Genomic DNA, 22,686 nt, shown 5'->3' on the forward strand with positions numbered 1-22,686 from the left:
CAGCTCAGTGTCGTTGGGTATCAGCTCAGTGTCGTTGGGTATCAGCTCAGTGTCGTTGGGTATCAGCTCAGTGTCGTTGGGTATCAGCTCAGTGTCGTTGGGTATCAGCTCAGTGTCGTTGGGTATCAGCTCAGTGTCGTTGGGTATCAGCTCAGTGTTGTTGGGTATCAGCTCAGTGTCAGCTCAGTGTCGTTGGGTATCAGCTCAGTGTCGTTGGGTATCAGCTCAGTGTCGTTGGGTATCAGCTCAGTGTCGTTGGGTATCAGCTCAGTGTCGTTGGGTATCAGCTCAGTGTCGTTGGGTATCAGCTCAGTGTCAGCTCAGTGTCGTTGGGTATCAGCTCAGTGTCGTTGGGTATCAGCTCACCTTGTATATTTACATCAAAGTCCTTCTCGTCCTCTCCGGCCACGTTGGTGGCGATGCAGGTGTACCGGCCGGTGTCCTCCACCTGGGCCTGCTGGATCTGCACCACCCGACCCCCGGCCGTGATGCTGACGTGGGCGTCGGCCCGCAAGACCTGACGGAGGAACAGCACAATGAGCGGGATGAGCCGAGGGAACGCCATCCAGACCCCCGGATGGGTCAATACGGTGAGATTATATTAGATTTAAAAGTATGAGGGAAGATTATTCTTGGTTTGCTTTTTGATATGGTTAAAATCTTAATTTCATTTTTGACGGAAAACCACAGGACGAACGAGGTCCCAGTGAGAGCTCCGGGACTGGTTGGAGGCCCAGAGCCCGCTGGCGTCGGTACCTGGCCGTCCTTGTACCACTGCAGTGCCGGCGTGGGGACGGCCTGGGCCTCACAGTGCAGGGTCAGGCTGTGGTTGACCTTCACCTTCAGCTCCTTGGGGTTCAGCCCCTCCCCCGGGATGTCGTTCTTGTTGATCTGAGGCGGGACTGGCTCCAAACAACAAAAACATTCAGTTCGCCTTTTCCGAATTAGATTGGCATCAACGGAAATCGAATTCCCAATTCAATCTATAATGCATCAATATCATTGAGGAGGAGCGCCCCTCAACCGCCCTCATACACTGGTAGAGGCCTCTCTCAGGTCAAACACATGAGCCGTGTTGTGTGTGTTTGTGTAGAAGGTGCTTTGAGCCGTGTTGTGTGTTGTGTGTTTGTGAAGCAGCTCACCAAAGACCTTGACCTCGTAGTTCTTCAGCGTCTCTCCCGCCTCATTGGTGGCAACACACGTGTATCTCCCAGCATGCTCCTCTGTAGCGCTCAGGATCTGCAGCGTCCGCCCGCCTGTTGGCGAACATGCCCTCCTTATTCATGGGGTCCCCTCACACCTTGTATTGTACTGCATGGTATCGTACGATCTTCTAGAATGATCTCCATCCTCGAACCTGGAAGGACCCGGACGCTGTTGCCAGACTGGAAGGGGCGGCCGTCCTTCAGCCAGGTGACGAGGGCGGCCGGGTACGACTGCACCTCGCACACCAGGGAGGTGGGGTTGCTAAGGGTGACGGTCACCTCCTCAGCAGAGCCCTCGGGGCCCGAGCCAGCGATGGTGGGAGACACTGGGGGGCCGAACAGGAAGAGCACAACCACCTAATCAGACCCCTGCTGAGTGTCTGCGGAGAGCGGTCAGTGCATGGAGTTGACCCACTCGAAATCAGAGGCTCCACGTTTACTCTGGATTCATCCTGATACGTCCAGCGGGGAGCATGTGTTTTTAGTGGGGGGGGGGGTGTGTGTGTGTGTGTGTGTGTGTGTGTGTGTGTGTGTGTGTGTGTGTGTGTACCCAGGACGTTGATGTTGATGTGTCGGCTGCGCTCCCCCGCGCTGTTGGACGCCAGGCAGCTGTAGCGGCCGGTGTCGGACACCGCCGCCCCGGAGAGGTGCAGCCGGCGGCCGTGGGACAGCACCTGGTGGCGCCCGTCCGGCGGCAGCGGCCGGCCGTCCTTCTGCCAGCGGAGCTCCGGGACGGGGTTACCTGGGCGACGGGCACAGGGTAGGGGGGGGGAGTTCAGTACAAAGACGTAACCAAAGCTCTGGGTTTAACATTATAGTACGACTGTTGATACATCTTTGGTCAAAATAGGACTTTTCTGGCCGCTGCGTAGAGAATGGGATTCAGGATGTGATGGTGGAAGGGGATGCTCCTCACCAGCAGCCTCACAGGAGAGGGTGATGTTGTGTTTCTCCTTCACCTTGGTATCCACCAGAGTGCCCTCATGCACAATGCTGGGTGGGACTGGAGCAGAAGGATTCAAACATTAACATACAGAGGAATGCCATCAAGCTGCTTCTGTAGCGTTTTGTTCACCATGTACCGAGAACGTCGAGGTCAAAAGTCTTCCTCTCCTCTCCAACGCTGTTGGTGACCACACACGTGTATCTCCCAGCATCCTCCACTGCAGCGTGCGTCAGGCGCAGGCTCCGCCCCCCTGGGGATCAGACACTCGGTTAAGCTGGTGAACACAAAGTGAGCATTATCCCTTCAGAATGGAGAAGGAGGCGTCCATCATGCGGGAACAGAGAATTCTTTCCCACAGCAGAACGATGGTCCACTTCCCATCATTAATTCATGACTTCTTTTTGCACTCCAGTCCGTTTAAGAAGATTGTGTGAACACTCAAGCTAACAGCTGTACAAATGATCAACAGGTTTTCAACAAGACAATCCATCTTTCTTTTAGAGAAAAACAATGCTGAGTGAGTGTGCCTCAACCGAGTGTCCAAGAGTCACCCCTAAGCAACAACTTTTGCCAACAAAGATATTTGTTGGCACATGGTCCATGGTCAATATGTTACCTTCTCTAATGAAGCTGTTCTGAGAGAAAACCGGGTTCATCCAACGATGAAGCCTCTGTTAATGGGCCTGTTGTCCATTACTGGACTGTAAAGCACCCTGCCTTCAGACAGTTGCTTTAGGTAGATGTTGTAATTTCAATATTAACCTAGCCCACACAGTTCGAAAACTAGACAGTATCATAAGACTCAAAGACTCTAACAGTTCACTGTTTGGTTTGGAAGAACACTCTAAACCCTGAAATATGAAGAAAAACTGCATCATCAACAATGGTTCTTCTCTTGTGAAACTGTGTTCTTTGGCCCCAGACTGGTATGCTAAGCTCTTAGCTTTGGCCCCCTGTCCCACTGATCCTGTTGCATCTCATCGAGGTGATGTATGAGGCATGCTTGGCCTTTGGGCCGTGGCAGCGGGCCGGTTCCTGTTAGCTCTGTGAGAACCATGAAGCTGCCTCTTCAGCACTTCACTCCTGCCTCACTTAACGCACCACACTGCTCTTTATGGCAGAAAAACAACAAGTTATTTTTGTTCCATTATACCAAATAAAATACATCAGAGCATCTTTCTACATTTACATTTACAGTCAGGCGTTTGTATTTATTCAGGCTGGATTCACATGCAACACGTTTCACAACAAAGCTGCATCCTAAAGAGATGTACCACATGCTGCAGTATGTACAGTATGGACCACAGGATGTACCACATGCTGCAGTATGTACAGTATGGACCACAGGATGTACCACATGCTGCAGTATGTACAGTATGGACCACAGGATGTACCACATGCAGCAGTATGTACAGCATGGACCACAGGATGTACCACATGCTGCAGTATGTACAGTATGGACCACAGGATGTACCACATGCAGCAGTATGCACAGTATGGACCACAGGATGTACCACATGCTGCAGTATGTACAGTATGGACCACAGGATGTACCACATGCTGCAGTATGTACATTATGGACCACAGGATGTACCACATGCTACTACAATGTTTAGTGTTTTCTTGTGAACTATGGTTTTTTTAGACACACTCCTTTGCCGTTAGTTTCGTCGTTCTACCAGCCGGCCGTAGTCGATGACGTCACGACACAATCACAGCAGGTTACTGTGTATTCATCTTTGGAAATATAAATAAAATAAAAACACCCAAAATGGCCGCTCACCGGAGAGGATGCGCACCGAGCTGGAGGCTGTGATTGGCTGTTGGTCCTTCAACCAGGTGATGGCGGGAAGGGGGATGCCCGAGGCCTCGCAGGTAAGGGCCAGGGGGTTCTTCACCACCACGCTCACGTTCTCCGGGACCAGCAGCTGCCCCGCGATGCTGGGGGGGACTGGAGGACACAGGAGGGGTCAGGGGTCACCACGTCAGGCTGTGTTCTGACTGTCTGATGATATCTGATACACCATTCATCTACTCTGTCTCAGCAGTGTACTATATATATGGCTATACGTGTATGTTTATATGTATGCATGCATTTGAATATCCTACCTAACTCTATTTTAAATTGGTTTGCTATATCTTTCCTTAAAGGTCTTGAATTGTATTTATGTACCTGAATATATGATATGCATTTTGCAGTTCTTCCAATGAGTACCAGTCAACAATGTTCAGACATCCATCATGATGTGGTTCTACAAGCTAAACCGGTCCCACACAGAGTCTGTTACGATACCCCAGCCTGCTCCTCATGTCACTGTGCTCACCGGTACAGTACTGTACTACGGTACTGTACTATGGTACTGTACTACGGTACTGTAGTACGGTACTGTAGTACGGTACTGTAGTACAGTACTGTACTACGGTACTGTACTACGGTACAGTACTACGGTACTGTAGTACGGTACTGTAGTACGGTACTGTACTACGGTACTGTACGTCAGTGTGTCTCACCTGTACTGTACTACGGTACAGTACAGTACTACAGTACTGTACTGTACTATGGAACAGTACTGTAGTAAGTACTGTACTACAGAAATGTACTGTATGTCGGTGTGTCTCACCTGTACTGTACAGTACAGTACAGTACTACAGTACTACTACAGCACTGTACCGTAGTACAGTACTGTAGTAGTACTGTAGCACAGTACTACTACAGTACTGTACCGTAGTACAGTACTGTATGTCGGTGTGTCTCACCTGTACTGTACAGTACAGTATTGTACTATAGTACTACTACAGGACTTTACCGTAGTACAGTACTGTAGTAGTACTGTGGTACAGTACTGTACCGCAGTACAGTACTGTACCACAGTACTACTACAGTACTGTACCGTAGTACAGTACTGTATGTCGGTGTGTCTCACCTGTACTGTACAGTACAGTATTGTACTATAGTAATACTACTAGACTTTACCGTAGTACAGTACTGTACCACAGTACTACTACAGTACAGTACTGTAGTAGTACTGTGGTACAGTACTGTACCACAGTACTACTACAGTACTGTACTGTAGTAGTACTGTGGTACAGTACTGTACTACGGTACAGTACTGTAGTAGTACTGTGGTACAGTACTGTACCACAGTACTACTACAGTACTGTACCGTAGTACAGTACTGTATGTCAGCGTGTCTCACCGTGGACGCTGACGTCGTGCCGGCTGTCGGCCTGTCCCGCCACGTTGACCGCCACGCAGCTGTAGCGCCCCGTGTCCGACACTTTGGCGTCGGTGATCTGCAGCAGCCGGCCCTCGTCCAGGAGCGCCGCACCGAGCTGGCCCGTGATTGGCCGGCCGTCCTTCAGCCAGGTCACCGCTGGGCGGGGCACGCCGTCGGCGTCGCACCGCAGGCGGATGTCGCCGCCCCTGGTCACGGTCACGTCCCCAGCCCCGCCCACGTCCCCGGCCCCGCCCACGCTGTGTTTGATGGAAGGGCGGACTGGAGTGAGAGAAGGGGAGTGAGTGATGGACACGCCCCCGGGATCGATCAGGCTCATTCATTGGTCAACGGAATGCAGTCGCTAGCAGCCGTTGTACATCTCAACACATCCTTCATCATCCATCCTCTGGAATGGGCCTTTATTAACCTGTTGTTCCCGAGCCACTTGCAGTGAATTGAGATGGATTACATTCTGTAGGGGTTAAGCATTTGGCTCAAGGATGTGGACATGGAGCATAGAACCCCCAACCTTTAGGTTTGGAGTTGAAGCCGAGGAAAGGCCTCCGGTATCCTGTTGAACCCAGGTGGTGCTGGACTCAGTGTAGGGGTGGTGAACCCAGGTGGTGCTGGACTCAGTGTAACGGTGGTGAACCCAGGTGGTGCTGGACTCAGTGTACGGGTGGTGAACCCAGGTGGTACTGGACTCAGTGTAACGGTGGTGAACCCAGGTGGTACTGGACTCAGTGTAGGGGTGGTGAACCCAGGTGGTGCTGGACTCAGTGTAGGGGTGGTGAACCCAGGTGGTACTGGACTCAGTGTAACGGTGGTGAACCCAGGTGGTACTGGACTCAGTGTAACGGTGGTGAACCCAGGTGGTACTGGACTCAGTGTAACGGTGGTGAACCCAGGTGGTGCTGGACTCAGTGTAGGGGTGGTGAACCCAGGTGGTACTGGACTCAGTGTAACGGTGGTGAACCCAGGTGGTACTGGACTCAGTGTAACGGTGGTGAACCCAGGTGGTACTGGACTCAGTGTAACGGTGGTGAACCCAGGTGGTACTGGACTCAGTGTAACGGTGGTGAACCCAGGTGGTACTGGACTCAGTGTACGGGTGGTGAACCCAGGTGGTACTGGACTCAGTGTAACGGTGGTGAACCCAGGTGGTACTGGACTCAGTGTAACGGTGGTGAACCCAGGTGGTACTGGACTCAGTGTAATGGTGTTGAACCCAGGTGGTACTGGACTCAGTGTAACGGTGGTGAACCCAGGTGGTACTGGACTCAGTGTACGGGTGGTGAACCCAGGTGGTACTGGACTCAGTGTAATGGTGTTGAACCCAGGTGGTACTGGACTCAGTGTAATGGTGGTGAACCCAGGTGGTACTGGACTCAGTGTAATGGTGGTGAACCCAGGTGGTACTGGACTCAGTGTAACGGTGGTGAACCCAGGTGGTACTGGACTCAGTGTAACGGTGGTGAACCCAGGTGGTACTGGACTCAGTGTAGGGGTGGTGAACCCAGGTGGTACTGGACTCAGTGTAATGGTGGTGAACCCAGGTGGTACTGGACTCAGTGTAGGGGTGGTGAACCCAGGTGGTACTGGACTCAGTGTAGGGGTGGTGAACCCAGGTGGTACTGGACTCAGTGTAACGGTGGTGAACCCAGGTGGTACTGGACTCAGTGTAATGGTGGTGAACCCAGGTGGTACTGGACTCAGTGTAGGGGTGGTGAACCCAGGTGGTACTGGACTCAGTGTAGGGGTGGTGAACCCAGGTGGTACTGGACTCAGTGTAATGGTGGTGAACCCAGGTGGTACTGGACTCAGTGTAACGGTGGTGAACCCAGGTGGTACTGGACTCAGTGTACGGGTGTAGTACCCAGGTGGTACTGGACTCAGTGTACGGGTGTAGTACCCAGGTGGTACTGGACTCAGTGTACGGGTGTAGTACCCAGGTGGTACTGGACTCAGTGTATGGGTGTAGTACCCAGGTGGTACTGGACTCAGTGTAATGGTGGGGACGTACCGTAGACCTGGAGGCTGTACTCCTTGGAGGCGGTGCCGGCGGAGCTGGTGGCGCTGCAGGTGTAGGAGGCGGAGTCGGCCCTCTCAGCCCGGGAGATCTGCAGCTGGCGCCCCCCCGACAGAACCCTGACCCGGGGGTCGGCCTTCAGCTCAGCTCCTGAGACCCAGCAGAGAGGAGAACATTTCAACTGTATTCCATCAACAGGGTACCGTGTGTTAGATTTAGGAACACGTTCTCTTCTTTTTGATCCGGTTTCCCTTCCTGATTGTGGGCTAAATGGAGTTCCTAAATTCTCATTTTGAGCATTTCTCTCCCTCCCCCCTCCCATCCCCTTTTTTTCAAAAGTTGTCTTCCTCTTTCTCTCTTCTCTATCCCTATATCTATGGAGGGAGTTAAACAGAGTAATGGTTCATCATACTCTCCGTCGATTTCTATCTCTTTCCTCCTGTTGCTATGAAACATTCAGACAGCCCTGCTCACTGCAGCTCCTACCGTTCTTCCTCCAGGCCAGGCTGGGGGGGGGGATCCCGTTGGACTCGCACACCAGAGTTATCAGACTCCCCTCGACCACCGTCAGCGGAGTGACGTCCTCCGAGGCCCGGATACTGGGAGACACTGTAATGACCACAAGGCACCCACAGGGGGCGAGCTCCCATTACTATACAGCGTCTCAATTAGGGAAGCAAATTGAACAATTACTGCACTTTAAATTGACATTTTTGGGTGGCTGAATCAAAGCTGGGTAAGATTCGAGAGTTGTCAAGACAGAGCAGGAAAGCAAGATGTTGGAACAAAAAAATAAAAAATATGCTCCTCATGTTTCTTCAACAGTCTTTAATGTTGCTATCTACCCACCCGTATCCAGGCAGGACGGATGCCCAGACCAATCAGGGAAGAGAGGCCCTGATTGGTCTGGAAATGCATTTCACTCACCAATAGCATTTCTAACAAATTACACTCAAATAGTAGCTCTGAAATGGAACCTTGAGGACCATCCAGTACACGACTGAACTAGAAACAGAGCCATACGGCTGCGTCGGCACGTGGAACTCACCCCAGACGTTGAGGTTGTAGTTCTTCTCCGTCTTGCCGGCGACGTTGGTGGCCTCACAGGTGTAGCGGCCGGAGTCCTGGACCTGGGAGCTGTCGATCTGCAGCCACACGCCAACACGACACTCATTTAGCGGGTTTAGAGTGCATTAGAGTCCCCTGATCAAACCTCACAGCCTACATGTAGCAGAGGTTTAGAGTACATTAGAGTCCCCTGATCAAACCTCACAGCCTACATGAGCCGGAGGTTTAGAGTGCATTAGAGTCCCCTGATCAAACCTCACAGCCTACATGAGGCGGAGGTTTAGAGTGCATTAGAGTCCCCTGATCAAACCTCACAGCCTACATGAGGCGGAGGTTTAGAGTGCATTAGAGTCCCCTGATCAAACCTCACAGCCTACATGAGGCGGAGGTTTAGAGTGCATTAGAGTCCCCTGATCAAACCTCACAGCCTACATGAGGCGGAGGTTTAGAGTGCATTAGAGTCCACTGATCAAACCTCACAGCCTACATGAGGCGGAGGTTTAGAGTACATTAGAGTCCACTGATCAAACCTCACAGCCTACATGAGGCGGAGGTTTAGAGTGCATTAGAGTCCACTGATCAAACCTCACAGCCTACATGAGGCGGAGGTTTAGAGTGCATTAGAGTCCACTGATCAAACCTCACAGCCTACATGCAGCGGAGGTTTAGAGTACATTAGAGTCCACTGATCAAACCTCACAGTCTACATGTTATCATGAGTTTATTCCTCATCCTCATCCTCATCCTTATCCTTAGGATGAGGATGAGTTTATTATATCGATCCTAATGAGTCATAGTTATGAATGCTGAATGAATCCTGGCTATACCTTAAGGAGCCTCCCGTTCTCTGAGACGCTGAGTCCTGGTTTTCTGAAGAGCGGGCGGCCATCTTTGCGCCATGACAGCGTGGGCGGGGGGATGGCGTCGCTCTGGCAGAGCAGCTCCACGGGACCCCCCAGCATCACGGTGGCGTTGGCCTCCTCCCCACTGATGTTGGGGGGCACTGCGGAGGAGAGAGGCCATGTTACCCTGGAAACGGCCTGATCATGGGACAGCCTGCAGCCACTCCAAGCCCGTCTGAAGGACTGATCCCACGGAGAAGGGGTTCCTACAACCTCTTTCATACCAATGTAACTCTGGGATCTCCCCCACAATGCTTTCTGGAACCAACACAGAGACAATTGCCCACATTTAAATATCGAATTTTAAGCACTTCAGTGACATCAGAAGAACCACGCTTTATTTTGATTTTACGAAAAAGGCCCAGTTTGAAAAGCACAAAGGAAGTCCATGTTGACCACAGTGGCGTCATTCTCCCATGCAGACTAATCTCATGGATTAGGGTCTCCTTTCTGCTGAGGTTATAATCAGGTTATTTCCTACGACCTGGTGAATCGGTTCTAGAAAAGAGCCACCCGACCCTTTACCCTAAATCCCATTCAGGCAGAGGTCTGAGCCGGACGGGGCAGAGAGCAGGAAGCTCGTGGAGATGGTAGCAATTACACAACTCAGTCTAGTTACCAGTCTAGCATCCCCTGAGCATTGTGGAGGAGCATTAGGACGCACACACGCACACACACACACACACACACACACACACACACACACACACACACTCGCATACATAAGGACCACACACACACACACACACACACACTCGCATACATAAGGACCACACACACACACACACACACACACACACACACACACACACACACACAGACAGGCCAAAAATAACATGCGCATCCACTTTGAGGTTTCCCTTCTTTAAACTATCCCATGCAAGAAATCCCTCTAGACGAGAACAAATAAAGATCTTTAGAACGGAATTATCCCTGGTACGACCAGCAGTTTGGTGGCTACATGAGTAAGGCAGGGAGGGGATTCTACAAATTAAACTTTGTCTCAATGATACTTCATCACATACATCTCTTGGAAAATGTTATTTTTCAACATCCTTTGAGCATAAGCCCCTTTTACATGTACCAGGGAGAATAGCATTCAAAGCATTGAATAAAAGCTATCCAGAGAGCAAGAATGTGATATAAAAATCCCAGATTGAGTAATATACAGAACAATAAAGCCCTCTCGTAGTACAGGAGCACTGACTGTTGACTGGTGAACAGTCAGTCCTCCAGGAGTACTGACTGTTGACTGGTGAACAGTCAGTCCTCCAGGAGTACTGACTGTTGGCTGGTGAACAGTCAGTCCTCCAGGAGTACTGACTGTTGGCTGGTGAACAGTCAGTCCTCCAGGAGTACTGACTGTTGACTGGTTTATTACAAACAGCAGAGCCTTATCTCACCGCTGTACATTGTACTCAAAAGTTAACTGGCTTTCTCTAAGACGTCTATGTGACGTCTTAGTCACTGGTATGTTTTTATCTACAAGGCAATTTTAGGTAAGCTCCCCTGTTATTTGTCACTGCATATGTCCCGGAAACGTGTCCCCCATGGGTTACGGTCTCAGGACGTGGTCCTTATGAGTGTAGCTGAAGCGTGGACAGAACTGGGGAAAAAAGGCCTTCGAGGTTTTTGCACCATCTTCCTGTAATAAACTGCAGAAGCAGCCCAAGCTGCAAGACCTAGTTACTCTCAGTGAATTTAAAACTGTTGTAAAGAGTTTGATGTCGGACTCCATTGGAAAATGCAAATGTTTTAGTCAATGATCTAAATGTATTATTACTATTGCACTTAGTATTGAACTTGTACTTTGTCTTGTGTTTTATGTTGCAACTGTGTACTGCTGTCCATCTTGGCCAGGTCTCTCTTGTAAAAGAGATTTTAATCTCAACCTGGTTAAATAAAGGATATAATAATAATAAGTCAGTGCAAACAGCTCCGCAGTGCACTGAAGCAGCTGAGTGCTCACCGTATACTCTCAGGTCGTACTCTCGCTGCTGCTCCCCCCCAGAGTTGACGGCCACACAGGTGTAGGAGCCCGTATCGCTGACCTGGGAGCTGGTCAGGGACAGCTGCCGGCCGCCGGACAACACCTGCAGGGAGCACAGCACGCACATGAAGAACCTCTCAGCGCACGAGGACGCAGGGGCCAGGGCCAGCGCAGCCTCACTATAACGCTTCAGCCACAGCGCTTTGAACACACAGCAGGACGCTGGGGCCAGGGCCAGCGCAGCCTCACTATAACGCTTCAGCCACAGCGCTTTGAACACACAGCAGGACGCTGGGGCCGGGGCCAGCACAGCCTCACTATAACGCTTCAGCCACAGCGCTTTGAACACACAGCAGGACGCTGGGGCCAGGGCCAGCGCAGCCTCACTATAACGCTTCAGCCACAGCGCTTTGAACACACAGCAGGACACTGGGGCCAGGGCCAGCACAGCCTCACTATAACGCTTCAGCCACAGCGCTTTGAACACACAGCAGGACGCAGGGGCCAGGGCCAGCGCAGCCTCACTATAACGCTTCAGCCACAGCGCTTTGAACACACAGCAGGACGCTGGGGCCGGGGCATCCTGCTCAACACATTGGGGATCAAACCCAGAACCCTCACCACGTCTATCCTGACAAGTACAGACGTACAGACGTGCAGACGTACAGACGTGCAGACGTACAGACGTGCAGACGTGCAGACGTACAGACGTACAGACGTACAGACGTACAGACGTACAGACAGACAGACGTACAGACAGACAGACAGACAGACAGACAGACAGACAGACAGACATACAGACAGACAGACAGACAAACATACAGATATATCACCACCGCCACAATGACTACCCGGTCTGGTAATAGTCAGTTCAAATCAAGAAGCATATTGTTGTCTGGTCAGTGTGTGTGTGTGTGTGTGTGTGTGTGTGTGTGTGTGTGTGTGTGTGTGTGTGTGTGTGTGTGTGTGTGTGTGTGTGTGTGTGTGTGTGTGTGTGTGTGTGTGTGTGTGTGTGTGTGTGTGTGTGTGTGTGTGTGTGTGCAGGCTGATGCATCATGGGACGTGCCTGGATGCCGTCTGACACGCTGGCGACGGGGCGGCCATCTTTGAGCCAGGTGAGGCTGGGCGGGGGGAGGCCGGTGGCCTCGCAGTCCAGCCGGGCGGCCTCGTTCACCACCACCGTCACAGTGCCGCCGCGGCTGGAGATCAGCGGGGGCACTGGGGGGGGGGGGAACACATCACCTTATTCAATACAACCTCTGTCAGCCCCCTGTCCTCCACTGGCTCCCTGACCACAGCGAGAGGAGGCCCCCCGCATTAACACCACCCTTAGACCCTAGGTGGACTAAGTGCCCTTAAGGCCCTTTAACCCTAGGTGGACTAAGTGCCCTTAATGCCCTTTAACCCTACGTTGACCAAGTGCCCTTAATGCCCTTTAACCCTACGTTGACTAAGTGCCCTTAATGCCCTTTAACCCTACGTTGACTAAGTGCCCTTAAGGCCCTTTAACCCTACGTTGACTAAGTGCCCTTAAGGCCCTTTAACCCTACGTTGACCAAGTGCCCTTAAGGCGTGACCACTCCGGCCTCCACCTCCTCAGCGGTGACTACGTCAGCTCACCGCTCCACCTCCTCAGAGGTGACTACGTCAGCTCACCGCTCCACCTCCTCAGAGGTGACTACGTCAGCTCACCGTGGACGTGCAGCCGGGTGGAGGCCTCTGCGCTGCCGGCCACGTTGGCGGCCACGCAGCGGTACAGTCCGGCGTCCGTCACGCGGGCGCGTCCGACCTCCAGCACGGTTCCGCGCCGCAGCAGGGCCACGCCCCCGCCCGCGCCGCTCAGCGGGCGGCCATCTTTGTACCACGTGATCGCTGCCGACGCGCAGACACAAGGACTCATGGTCAACGGTAGAACATCACCTTCTTACATTCAACCAATAAGAGAGTCTGTTGGATTATTGAACTCTGGCTGTAATCAACCTTTTATTATACAGGACAACCAAGGGTTGAGGTGTCAGGTATGCTTTATGTATTCAACAGGATTTATGATTCATAGTTTAGTCAAATGTATACTCTATGTCTCGCCAGGAGCAGTAGTAAACAAGGTTGTCTTAAGTATGATGAGCATTCAACTATCACACACACTCCTAGTAAATGTCGAAGTAAATCACACGAGTGGAACATTGAATAGTAGAGTAGAACATTGAATAGATACTCAAATGTGACTAATTGATAAGGAAGTCTACACGGACGCCTCGTCTCTGGTCGGTTGGTCAGTAGGAAGAGGTAAACTCTGACTCCATGGCTGATCTGAGACCAGGCTTACCGGGGATAGGGCTGCCAGTCGCCTTGCATTCCAGCTGTGTTGAGAAGCCAGACAAGATGGTCTGGTTGACGACTTCTCCAGAGTAGGGGATTCTGGGGGGCTCTGATGGGAAAAACAAATCAAACAGAGCATGCGTTCACAAAGTGCAGCGCAGGTAGGACCCCACGTTCCCCTCTGGTTGGTCAGTCTGGGCGGCGCGGTACAGAGGGATTAAAGAACAGGAGACTGAGGCCGACCCAGAGAGAGGAGGGGTGGGTCTACGGTTACCATGGACACACAGAGAGAGAGGAGGGGTGTTTCTATGGTTACCATGGACACTCAGTGAGGAGAGGAGGGGTGGGTCTATGGTTACCATGGCTACACCGAGAGAGAGGATGGGTGTGTCTATGGTTACCATGGACACACAGAGAGAGAGGAGGGGTGGGTCTATGGTTACCATAGACACACAGAGAGAGAGGAGGGGTGGGTCTATGGTTACCATGGACACACAGAGAGAGAGGAGGGGTGGGTCTATGGTTACCATGGACACACAGAGAGAGAGGAGGGGTGGGTCTATGGTTACCATGGACACACAGAGAGAGAGGAGGGGTGGGTCTATGGTTACCATGGACAAACAGAGAGAGAGGAGGGGTGTTTCTATGGTTACCATGGACACTCAGACGTAGATGTTGTTGGACCTCTCCGGCGGCGTTGGTGGCCACGCAGGAGTACCTCCCAGAATCCTCTAGTCTGGCCTGGGTCACCTGCAGCACCCGGCCCGCAGACTGGAGCTGAGAGAGAGAGAGAGAGAGAGAGAGAGAGAGAGAGAGAGAGAGAGAGAGAGAGAGAGAGGGTGAGAGAGAGAGAGAGAGAGAGAGAGAGAGAGAGAGAGAGAGAGAGAGAGAGAGAAAGAGATTTACAATTGCAAAATGTGTATAATTAGCTACCAAGAGTTGGAATATGCTACGTGTTTGTAGGGGCTTGAGGTCAAAAAACGTTTAAATAAGACGGAGGAGTAGTTAACTTAATCATTCAATGAACACGTGATGACAGCCGGGCTCCATCCACTGGGGTCATTCCCTCAGATACATCTCCCTGGACCTTTGACCCCTAAGTTAAGCCCTGACCCCCCCCAGCCCTGGGTCTGGTCTGGTCCCCCCCCCAGCCCTGGGTCTGGTCTGGTCCCCCCCCCAGCCCTGGGTCTGGTCTGGTCCCCCCCCCAGCCCTGGGTCTGGTCTGGTCCCCCCCCAGCCCTGGGTCCGGTCCGGTCCCCCCCCAGCCCTGGGTCTGGTCTGGTCCCCCCCCAGCCCTGGGTCTGGTCCAGTCCCCCCCCCAGCCCTGGGTCTGGTCTGGTCCCCCCCCCAGCCCTGGGTCCAGTCCCCCCCCAGCCCTGGGTCCAGTCCCCCCCCAGCCCTGGGTCTGGTCCAGTCCCCCCCCAGCCCTGGGTCTGGTCCAGTCCCCCCCCAGCCCTGGGTCTGGTCCAGTCCCCCCCAGCCCTGGGTCTGGTGCCCCCCACCTTGAGGTGCTCTTGCGCCGTGTCCACGGGGCGGCCGTCTTTGAGCCAGGTGATGCTGGGGGTGGGGGCCCCGCTGGGGACGCACTGCAGGCTGAGGGCCCCGTGGAGGACCACCGAGCGGTCGGGGGGGCCAGAGGGCCGGATGGACGGGGGCACTGGGGGGGGGGGACACACACAACTTTATATATTATTACCATATTATATAGACTGATATCTACATATGTGGCAGCTCTATGAGCAGCTCTATGTTGTAGCTCTATGAGCATTCTATGTTGTAGCTCTATTAGCAGCTCTATGTTGTAGCACTATGAGCAGCTCTATGTGGTAGCTCTATGAGCAGCTCTATGAGCAGCTCTATGTTGTAGCACTATGAGCAGCTCTATGTTGTAGCACTATGAGCAGCTCAATGTTCTAGCTCTATGTTGTAGCTCTATGAGCAGCTCTATGTTGTAGCTCTATGAGAAGCTCTATGTTGTAGCTCTTTGAGCAGCTCTATGTTGTAGCTCTATGAGCAGCTCTATGTTCCAGCTCTATGAGCAGCTCTATGTGGTAGCTCTATGAGCAGCTCTATGTGGTAGCTCTATGAGCAGCTCAATGTTCTAGCTCTATGTTGAAGCTCTATGAGCAGCTCTATGTTGTAGCTCTATGAGAAGCTCTATGTTGTAGCTCTTTGAGCAGCTCTATGTTGTAGCTCTATGAGCAGCTCTATGTTCCAGCTCTATGAGCAGCTCTATGTTCCAGCTCAATGAGCAGCTCTATGTTGTACCTCTATGAGCAGCTCTATGTGGTAGCTCTATGAGCAGCCCTATGTTGTAACTCTATGTTCCAGCTATATGAGCAGCCCTATGTGGTAGCTCTATTGTCCAGCTCTATGTTCCAGCTCTATGAGCAGCTCTATGTGGTAGCTCTATGAGCAGCTCTATGTGGTAGCTATATGAGCAGCTCAATGTTCCAGCTCTATGTTGTAGCTCTATGAGCAGCTCTATGTTGTAGCTCTATGAGAAGCTCTATGTTGTAGCTCTATGAGCAGCTCTATGTTGTAGCACTATGAGCAGCTCTATGTTCCAGCTCTATGAGCAGCCTTATGTTGTAGCTCTATGAGCAGCTCTATGTTGTAGCTCTATGTTGTAGATCTATGTTCCAGCTCTATGAGCAGCTCTATGTTGTAGCTCTATGTTCCAGCTCTATGAGCAGCTCTATGTTGTAGCTCTATGAGCAGCTCTATGTTGTAGCTCTATGTTGTAGCTCTATGTTGTAGCTCAATGAGCAGCTCTATGTTGTAGCTCTATGAGCAGCTCTATGTTGTAGCTCTATGAGCAGCTCTATGTTGTAGCTCTATGTTGTAGCTCTATGTTATAGCACTATGAGCAGCTCTATGTTCCAGCTCTATAAGCAGCCCTATGTTGTATCTCTATGAGCAGCTCTATGTTGTAGCTCTATGAGCAGCTCTATGTTGTACATGTACGATGTTACCGTGGACGGCCACGTTGAAGTCCCGGTCGTGTTCTCCCGCCTCGTTGGTCGCCACGCACTGGAAGCGCGCCGTGTCTGAGGCCTGGGCGCGGGCCAGCAGCAGCAGGCGTCCCCCCGCCGCCACTCGGACCCCCTCTCCCTGCCCCAGCGGCTGGCCGTCCTTAACCCACCTGCAGGACACACTGGTTAACACACAGGGCCAGGCACCGGGAGCTGAGTGAGAGTAGTGTGAGTGTACCTGATGCTGGGCGCGGGGGCCCCGGTGGCGTAACACTCCAGCTCCAGGGGGCTGTCGAGGACCACCGTGACCTCTGTGACCTCGGCGCTGCCCTCGACGAAGGGCGGGACTGAGGAGGAAGACGTTGGGTTCATCACGTAAGATCAGCGGTGCTTTAGGAAGCATTGGTTATTATCACAAATGATGTATTTATCTATCAGACTGGACACTGATTGGTATTGGGGTAAAGAAGTACTTTAATAAGGCTAGATCAAGACTTAAAACTTTAAGAATGGTTGGACATAGAGTGAAAACATGCCTGGATTTAACATTCACACTCGCTGTTGCACTGTCCAATAAAACGTAAAGAAGGCAGAGAACCTCATTGCACCAATGTTCTTCCTATTGGTGTATTTTCTATGGCTGTAGTAGGAGCACATTGAACCACACTCCTGTGACGGGCGTGTGTGGGAGTGGGTATTTATAGCCGAGCTCACAGCACACGTGTCAGGTTCCCATAGTGACTGCAAACACACAGAGCCACAGTCAGAGTTGTCGTGGCCGAGTGGTTAAGGCGATGGACTAGAAATCCATTGGGGTCTCCCCGCGCAGGTTCGAATCCTGCCGACAACGGCACTGTCCTTTTCTAAAACACTCAAGCGATCCTTCTAACTTACGGGCCTTTGCAAAATGCCATGATTTAGTGTGGCTATATTATGAGTTTGATTAAATACTTTAAAACACTTATCTTCATCCTCTCTTAAATATTGAGACAAAGATTATTATTAATGTAGAAATACGTACTTAGAGAAGACAGATGCAAGCCTTATAGTCATTTATATAACGGAACCCATGTTAGAACCCCGGTTCAATACGATTGGATGGTCCAAACGAAAATGTGTTCCATATTTATTGTCTCAGCCTAATTTCCCCTCTGCCGTGTATTACCAGAGAGAGAATCAAGAGAATGAGTCCCTAAGAAAACCGCCATGAAGCACTGAGACGCAACATCCAGATCCAGTTCTCTTTGACAAACCAACTCCTTTTGTTGCAGTATTCTAACTAGACAACAAGCACGCACAATCAACCACCACAGGTCCATTGTGAGCAACACAATGCCCTCCCAGAAGAGCGGGCCTGTTCAGATCACTCTCCCCCCTGTAGGAGAGGAACATGGAGAGGAACGGGAGCTCTTCTGACGTTGTTACATATGTTGTTGCAATCTGGCCCTTTTCTACAGTATATCATAGTTACTACCACTTTGAATACTTGATCATGTTTCATAACTTTGTAATCTGTTTTCTGCATTTCATGATTCTCCCAAACAAACATCTAAGCCTGCTGGTTGAGGGGTCAGAGGTCGTACTGGCCTGGCCGTCCTGCTTTGACCTGCAGGTGCGGACTGAAGGAATATGCGGCAGTGAAACAAAATGAGCACAAACCATGTGAAGGGTTTACGGCCTCCATCTGAATCCTGTTAGAACTGGTTGTGGTGCAACGTTTCTCATGTTTTATGAATCAAAAGAAATAGCCCTGAAGCTGGATTGTGCTGTCAGTCAACGTTAACATCATGAACCACTGTGAGGTCTGTGTGTGCTGGTGAACGTTATGTGGACACAGATCAGGAACTGGGAGCCAAAGCCCGCAGCCACACACCGTGGAGCTGCTGCTCGGGTTCTGGGAGGTTCTGTTAGTCCTGGTTTGAAGTAGCCGGGTGGCTGTACACTTCACTTTCCTGTGTTTTAAGATGTACACTACAATGTACTCGGTTACCTAATCTTTCTTCCTTCTGAAGGAACTCTGACTTACACAATAGAAAACAGTTTGTGCGTGCGTGAGTGTGTGTGTTATACTGAGTGGGTGTGTGTATGTTATATTGTGTGTGTGCGTGTGTGTGAGTCAGTGTGCGTGTGTTTGAGTGTGTGTGTGCGTGTGTGTGATTCAGCGTGCGTGTGTTTGCGTGCACGTACCTAGAACGGTGACGTCGTATTGGACGGCCTTCTCCCCGGCGACGCTGGTTGCTACGCAGACATAGTGTCCTGCGTCGGAGACGTCGGCGGCGTCGATGCGGAGCTCCGCCCCCTCCTGGGCGACGGCCACGCCCCCCCCGTCCTGCACGGGGACGCCGTCCTTCAGCCAGGTGAGGGAGGGGGGGGGGTGTCCCGAGGCCTGGCAGCCCAACACCAGGGCCTTCCCCAGGACCACCCTCCTCTCTGTGGGGCCGTCGGTGGCCCCGGTCACCGTGGGGGGTACTGGGGGGGGGGGGGGACATCATCATGAGGTGAAGCATCCTGGCCCAGAAGGCCTCACGCATGGTGTCCGGCTGAACCAGCATCCATATATCTACACATAGATATATACACATAGATATCTACACATACATCTAAGAGTGATTTATCTATATCTAAACATAGATCTAGATGTGTTGTCATGGCTCACGGTAGATGTCCATATATCTATACACAGATATCTATACATAGATCCATATATCTATACACAGATCCATATATCTATACATAGATATCTATACATAGATCCATATATCTATACACAGATATCTATACATAGATCCATATATCTATACACAGATCCATATATCTATACATAGATATCTATACATAGATCCATATATCTATACACAGATATCTATACATAGATCCATATATCTATACACAGATATCTATACATAGATCCATATATCTATACATAGATCCATATATCTCTGCATAGATCCATATATCTATACATAGATCCATATATCAATACATAGATCCATATATCTATACATAGATCCATATATCTATACATAGATCCATATCTCTACACATAGATATCTATACATAGATCCATATCTCTACACATAGATATATACACATAGATATATACACATACATCTAAGAGTGATTTATCTATATCTAAACATAGATCTAGATGTGTTGTCATGGTTCACGGTAGATGTCCATATATCTATACACAGATATCTATACATAGATCCATATATCTATGCATAGATATCTATACATAGATCCATATATCTATACACAGATATCTATACATAGATCCATATATCTATACATAGATCCATATATCTCTGCATAGATCCATATATCTATACATAGATCCATATATCAATACATAGATCCATATATCTATACATAGATCCATATATCTATACATAGATCCATATCTCTACACATAGATATCTATACATAGATCCATATATCTACACATAGATATCTATACATAGATCCATATATCTATAGATATCTATACCTAGAACCATATACATCAACATAGGTCTGGAGGTGTTGCCTCACGGTAGACGTCCAGCTCGTAGCTCTTCTCGGCCGTCCCCGCCACGCTGGTCACCCTGCAGGCGTAGCGGCCGGCGTCCCGGGCCTGGGCGCGGGGGATCTCCAGGAAGCGTCCGCGCTCCCCGTACTGCGCCTGGCGGCTAGACAGCAGCACCTGGCCGCCGCGGTACCAGGTGACGGCGGGCAGCGGCACGCCGCGGGCCTCGCACTCCAGGGTCACCGCCGAGTCCAGGACGGCCACCACCGCCGAGGTCACGTTGCCCCCCCTGATGGACGGGGGCACTGGGGGGAGACCCGTGAGGATGGGGGGAGGCAGTGAGGGGCCATAAGAACGGTGCAGTGGAGCCACTATGGATTCAACACTTTAATTGTTCACGGGCATATCTGTACGTGGCTTTGAATAAAGCAGAACTAGTGAATAGGAATGAGACATGAGGCCGTCACCATCACCACTGGGGAGTTCACTCAGCGTCTGGACCTCTGAGCCTTGAGACAATCCACCACCACCCTCCTACTGGGGGGGGCTCACTAAGGGGGGGCTCACCGTGGAGGCAGGGGGGCTCACTAAGGGGGGGCTCACTAAGGGGGGGCTCACCGTGGAGGCAGGGGGGCTCACTAAGGGGGGGCTCACTAAGGGGGGCTCACTAAGGGGGGGCTCACTAAGGGGGGGCTCACTAAGGGGGGCTCACTAAGGGGGGGCTCACTAAGGGGGGGCTCACCGTAGAGGCAGGGGGGCTCACTAAGGGGGGGCTCACTAAGGGGGGGCTCACTAAGGGGGGCTCACTAAGGGGGGGCTCACTAAGGGGGGCTCACTAAGGGGGGGCTCACTAAGGGGGGGCTCACTAAGGGGGGCTCACTAAGGGGGGGCTCACTAAGGGGGGGCTCACTAAGGGGGGCTCACTAAGGGGGGGCTCACTAAGGGGGGGCTCACTAAGGGGGGGCTCACCGTAGAGGCTGGGGGGCTCACTAAGGGGGGGCTCACTAAGGGGGGCTCACTAAGGAGGGGCTCACTAATGGGGGCTCACTAAGGGGGGGCTCACTAAGGGGGGCTCACTAAGGGGGGCTCACTAAGGGGGGGCTCACTAAGGGGGGGCTCACCGTAGAGGCTGGGGGGCTCACTAAGGGGGGGCTCACTAAGGGGGGCTCACTAAGGGGGGGCTCACTAAGGGGGGGCTCACCGTAGAGGCTGGGGGGCTCACTAAGGGGGGGCTCACTAAGGGGGGCTCACTAAGGGGGGGCTCACTAAGGGGGGCTCACTAAGGGGGGCTCACTAAGGGGGGGCTCACTAAGGGGGGGCTCACCGTAGAGGCTGGGGGGCTCACTAAGGGGGGGCTCACTAAGGGGGGCTCACTAAGGGGGGCTCACTAAGGGGGGGCTCACTAAGGGGGGCTCACTAAGGGGGGGCTCACCGTAGAGGCTGGGGGGCTCACTAAGGGGGGCTCACTAAGGGGGGGCTCACTAAGGGGGGGCTCACCGTAGAGGCTGGGGGGCTCACTAAGGGGGGGCTCACTAAGGGGGGCTCACTAAGGGGGGGCTCACTAAGGGGGGGCTCACCGTAGAGGCTGGGGGGCTCACTAAGGGGGGGCTCACTAAGGGGGGCTCACTAAGGGGGGCTCACTAAGGGGGGGCTCACCGTAGAGGCTGGGGGGCTCACTAAGGGGGGGCTCACTAAGGGGGGCTCACTAAGGGGGGGCTCACCGTAGACGCTGAGGTTGAAGTCCTTGAGCAGCCTCCCGGCGGCGTTGCTGGCGCTGCACTGGTAGAGGGCCGCGTCGCCCAGACGGGAGCTACGGATCCTCAGCAGCTGACCTCGGTCGGTGACCTCCAGGTTAGGGTCCCCCAGGAACACCGGCCTGGGGGTCACAACCACAGCGATGGATATCTACATCTAGATCTACTGTACATCTATATAGATATACTGTTTATCTATATATATCTATATCTACTGTACATCTATATACATATATCTACTGTATATCTATATCTATATCTACAGGTGGACACACCGATGTGTGACAAATCACTTTAATGCAAAAGAGAAGTTATTTATGAATTGTGACAAGGTGCAAGTGGTGGAGTCGTGTCCCTAACCCTTAGAGTAATGTTTAGAGATAAATCATCACAGAGATATGCTTTCACCATGAAACTCACTTTCGGTCTTTGTACCACTGGACGGTGGGGAAGGGCTGACCTTTGACCTTGCACTCCAGACTGACCTCTTGGTTGAGAACACTAGAGAGATCCTTTGGAGAAGCTGTCCCTATGATACTGGGAGGGACTGGGAAGAGTGGCACACATCATGTTGAAATGGTCACAACATTGTTTAAGAAGCCTACGTGGATAAAGTGAGTGTCTTGAACCGACTCCGTACTTAAATAATGCAAGAAAATTAATCGCATTAAGTTTATAAATTTTTCAACTTTATTTATTTATCTCCTAAAGTACTATGGTGAACATGCACCCATTCATAGACACATCATCTATAATCTACTGTTATGAATGT

The 22,686-nt window shown here is 51.6% G+C and overlaps 1 protein-coding gene and 1 non-coding gene across 2 annotated transcripts in view; one reads left to right on the forward strand and one right to left on the reverse strand.

Annotated features, from left to right (window-relative positions):
- hmcn1 (hemicentin 1) overlaps window positions 1–22,686 on the reverse strand; it is a gene marked incomplete at its 5' end in the record, with an annotated part of 52,617 nt that overhangs the window by 12,835 nt on the left and 17,096 nt on the right. The window contains 25 exon segments of the mRNA XM_060066318.1: window positions 367–517; window positions 757–902; window positions 1,143–1,256; window positions 1,358–1,531; window positions 1,756–1,947; window positions 2,122–2,208; window positions 2,288–2,401; window positions 3,935–4,102; window positions 5,349–5,648; window positions 7,393–7,548; window positions 7,885–8,007; window positions 8,447–8,543; window positions 9,294–9,469; window positions 11,338–11,461; window positions 12,425–12,576; window positions 13,051–13,230; window positions 13,685–13,786; window positions 14,331–14,454; window positions 15,180–15,334; window positions 16,653–16,822; window positions 16,891–16,999; window positions 18,840–19,121; window positions 20,187–20,465; window positions 21,882–22,036; window positions 22,335–22,461. Of these exon segments, the coding sequence (XP_059922301.1) occupies window positions 367–517; window positions 757–902; window positions 1,143–1,256; window positions 1,358–1,531; window positions 1,756–1,947; window positions 2,122–2,208; window positions 2,288–2,401; window positions 3,935–4,102; window positions 5,349–5,648; window positions 7,393–7,548; window positions 7,885–8,007; window positions 8,447–8,543; window positions 9,294–9,469; window positions 11,338–11,461; window positions 12,425–12,576; window positions 13,051–13,230; window positions 13,685–13,786; window positions 14,331–14,454; window positions 15,180–15,334; window positions 16,653–16,822; window positions 16,891–16,999; window positions 18,840–19,121; window positions 20,187–20,465; window positions 21,882–22,036; window positions 22,335–22,461 (3,957 nt within the window).
- trnas-aga (transfer RNA serine (anticodon AGA)) lies at window positions 17,421–17,502 on the forward strand. Its single transcript has one exon. It is a non-coding gene; the product is annotated as a tRNA-Ser (tRNA).

Source organism: Gadus macrocephalus, chromosome 12 (genome assembly GCF_031168955.1).
Source record: "Gadus macrocephalus chromosome 12, ASM3116895v1".
NCBI lineage: Eukaryota > Metazoa > Chordata > Actinopteri > Gadiformes > Gadidae > Gadus > Gadus macrocephalus.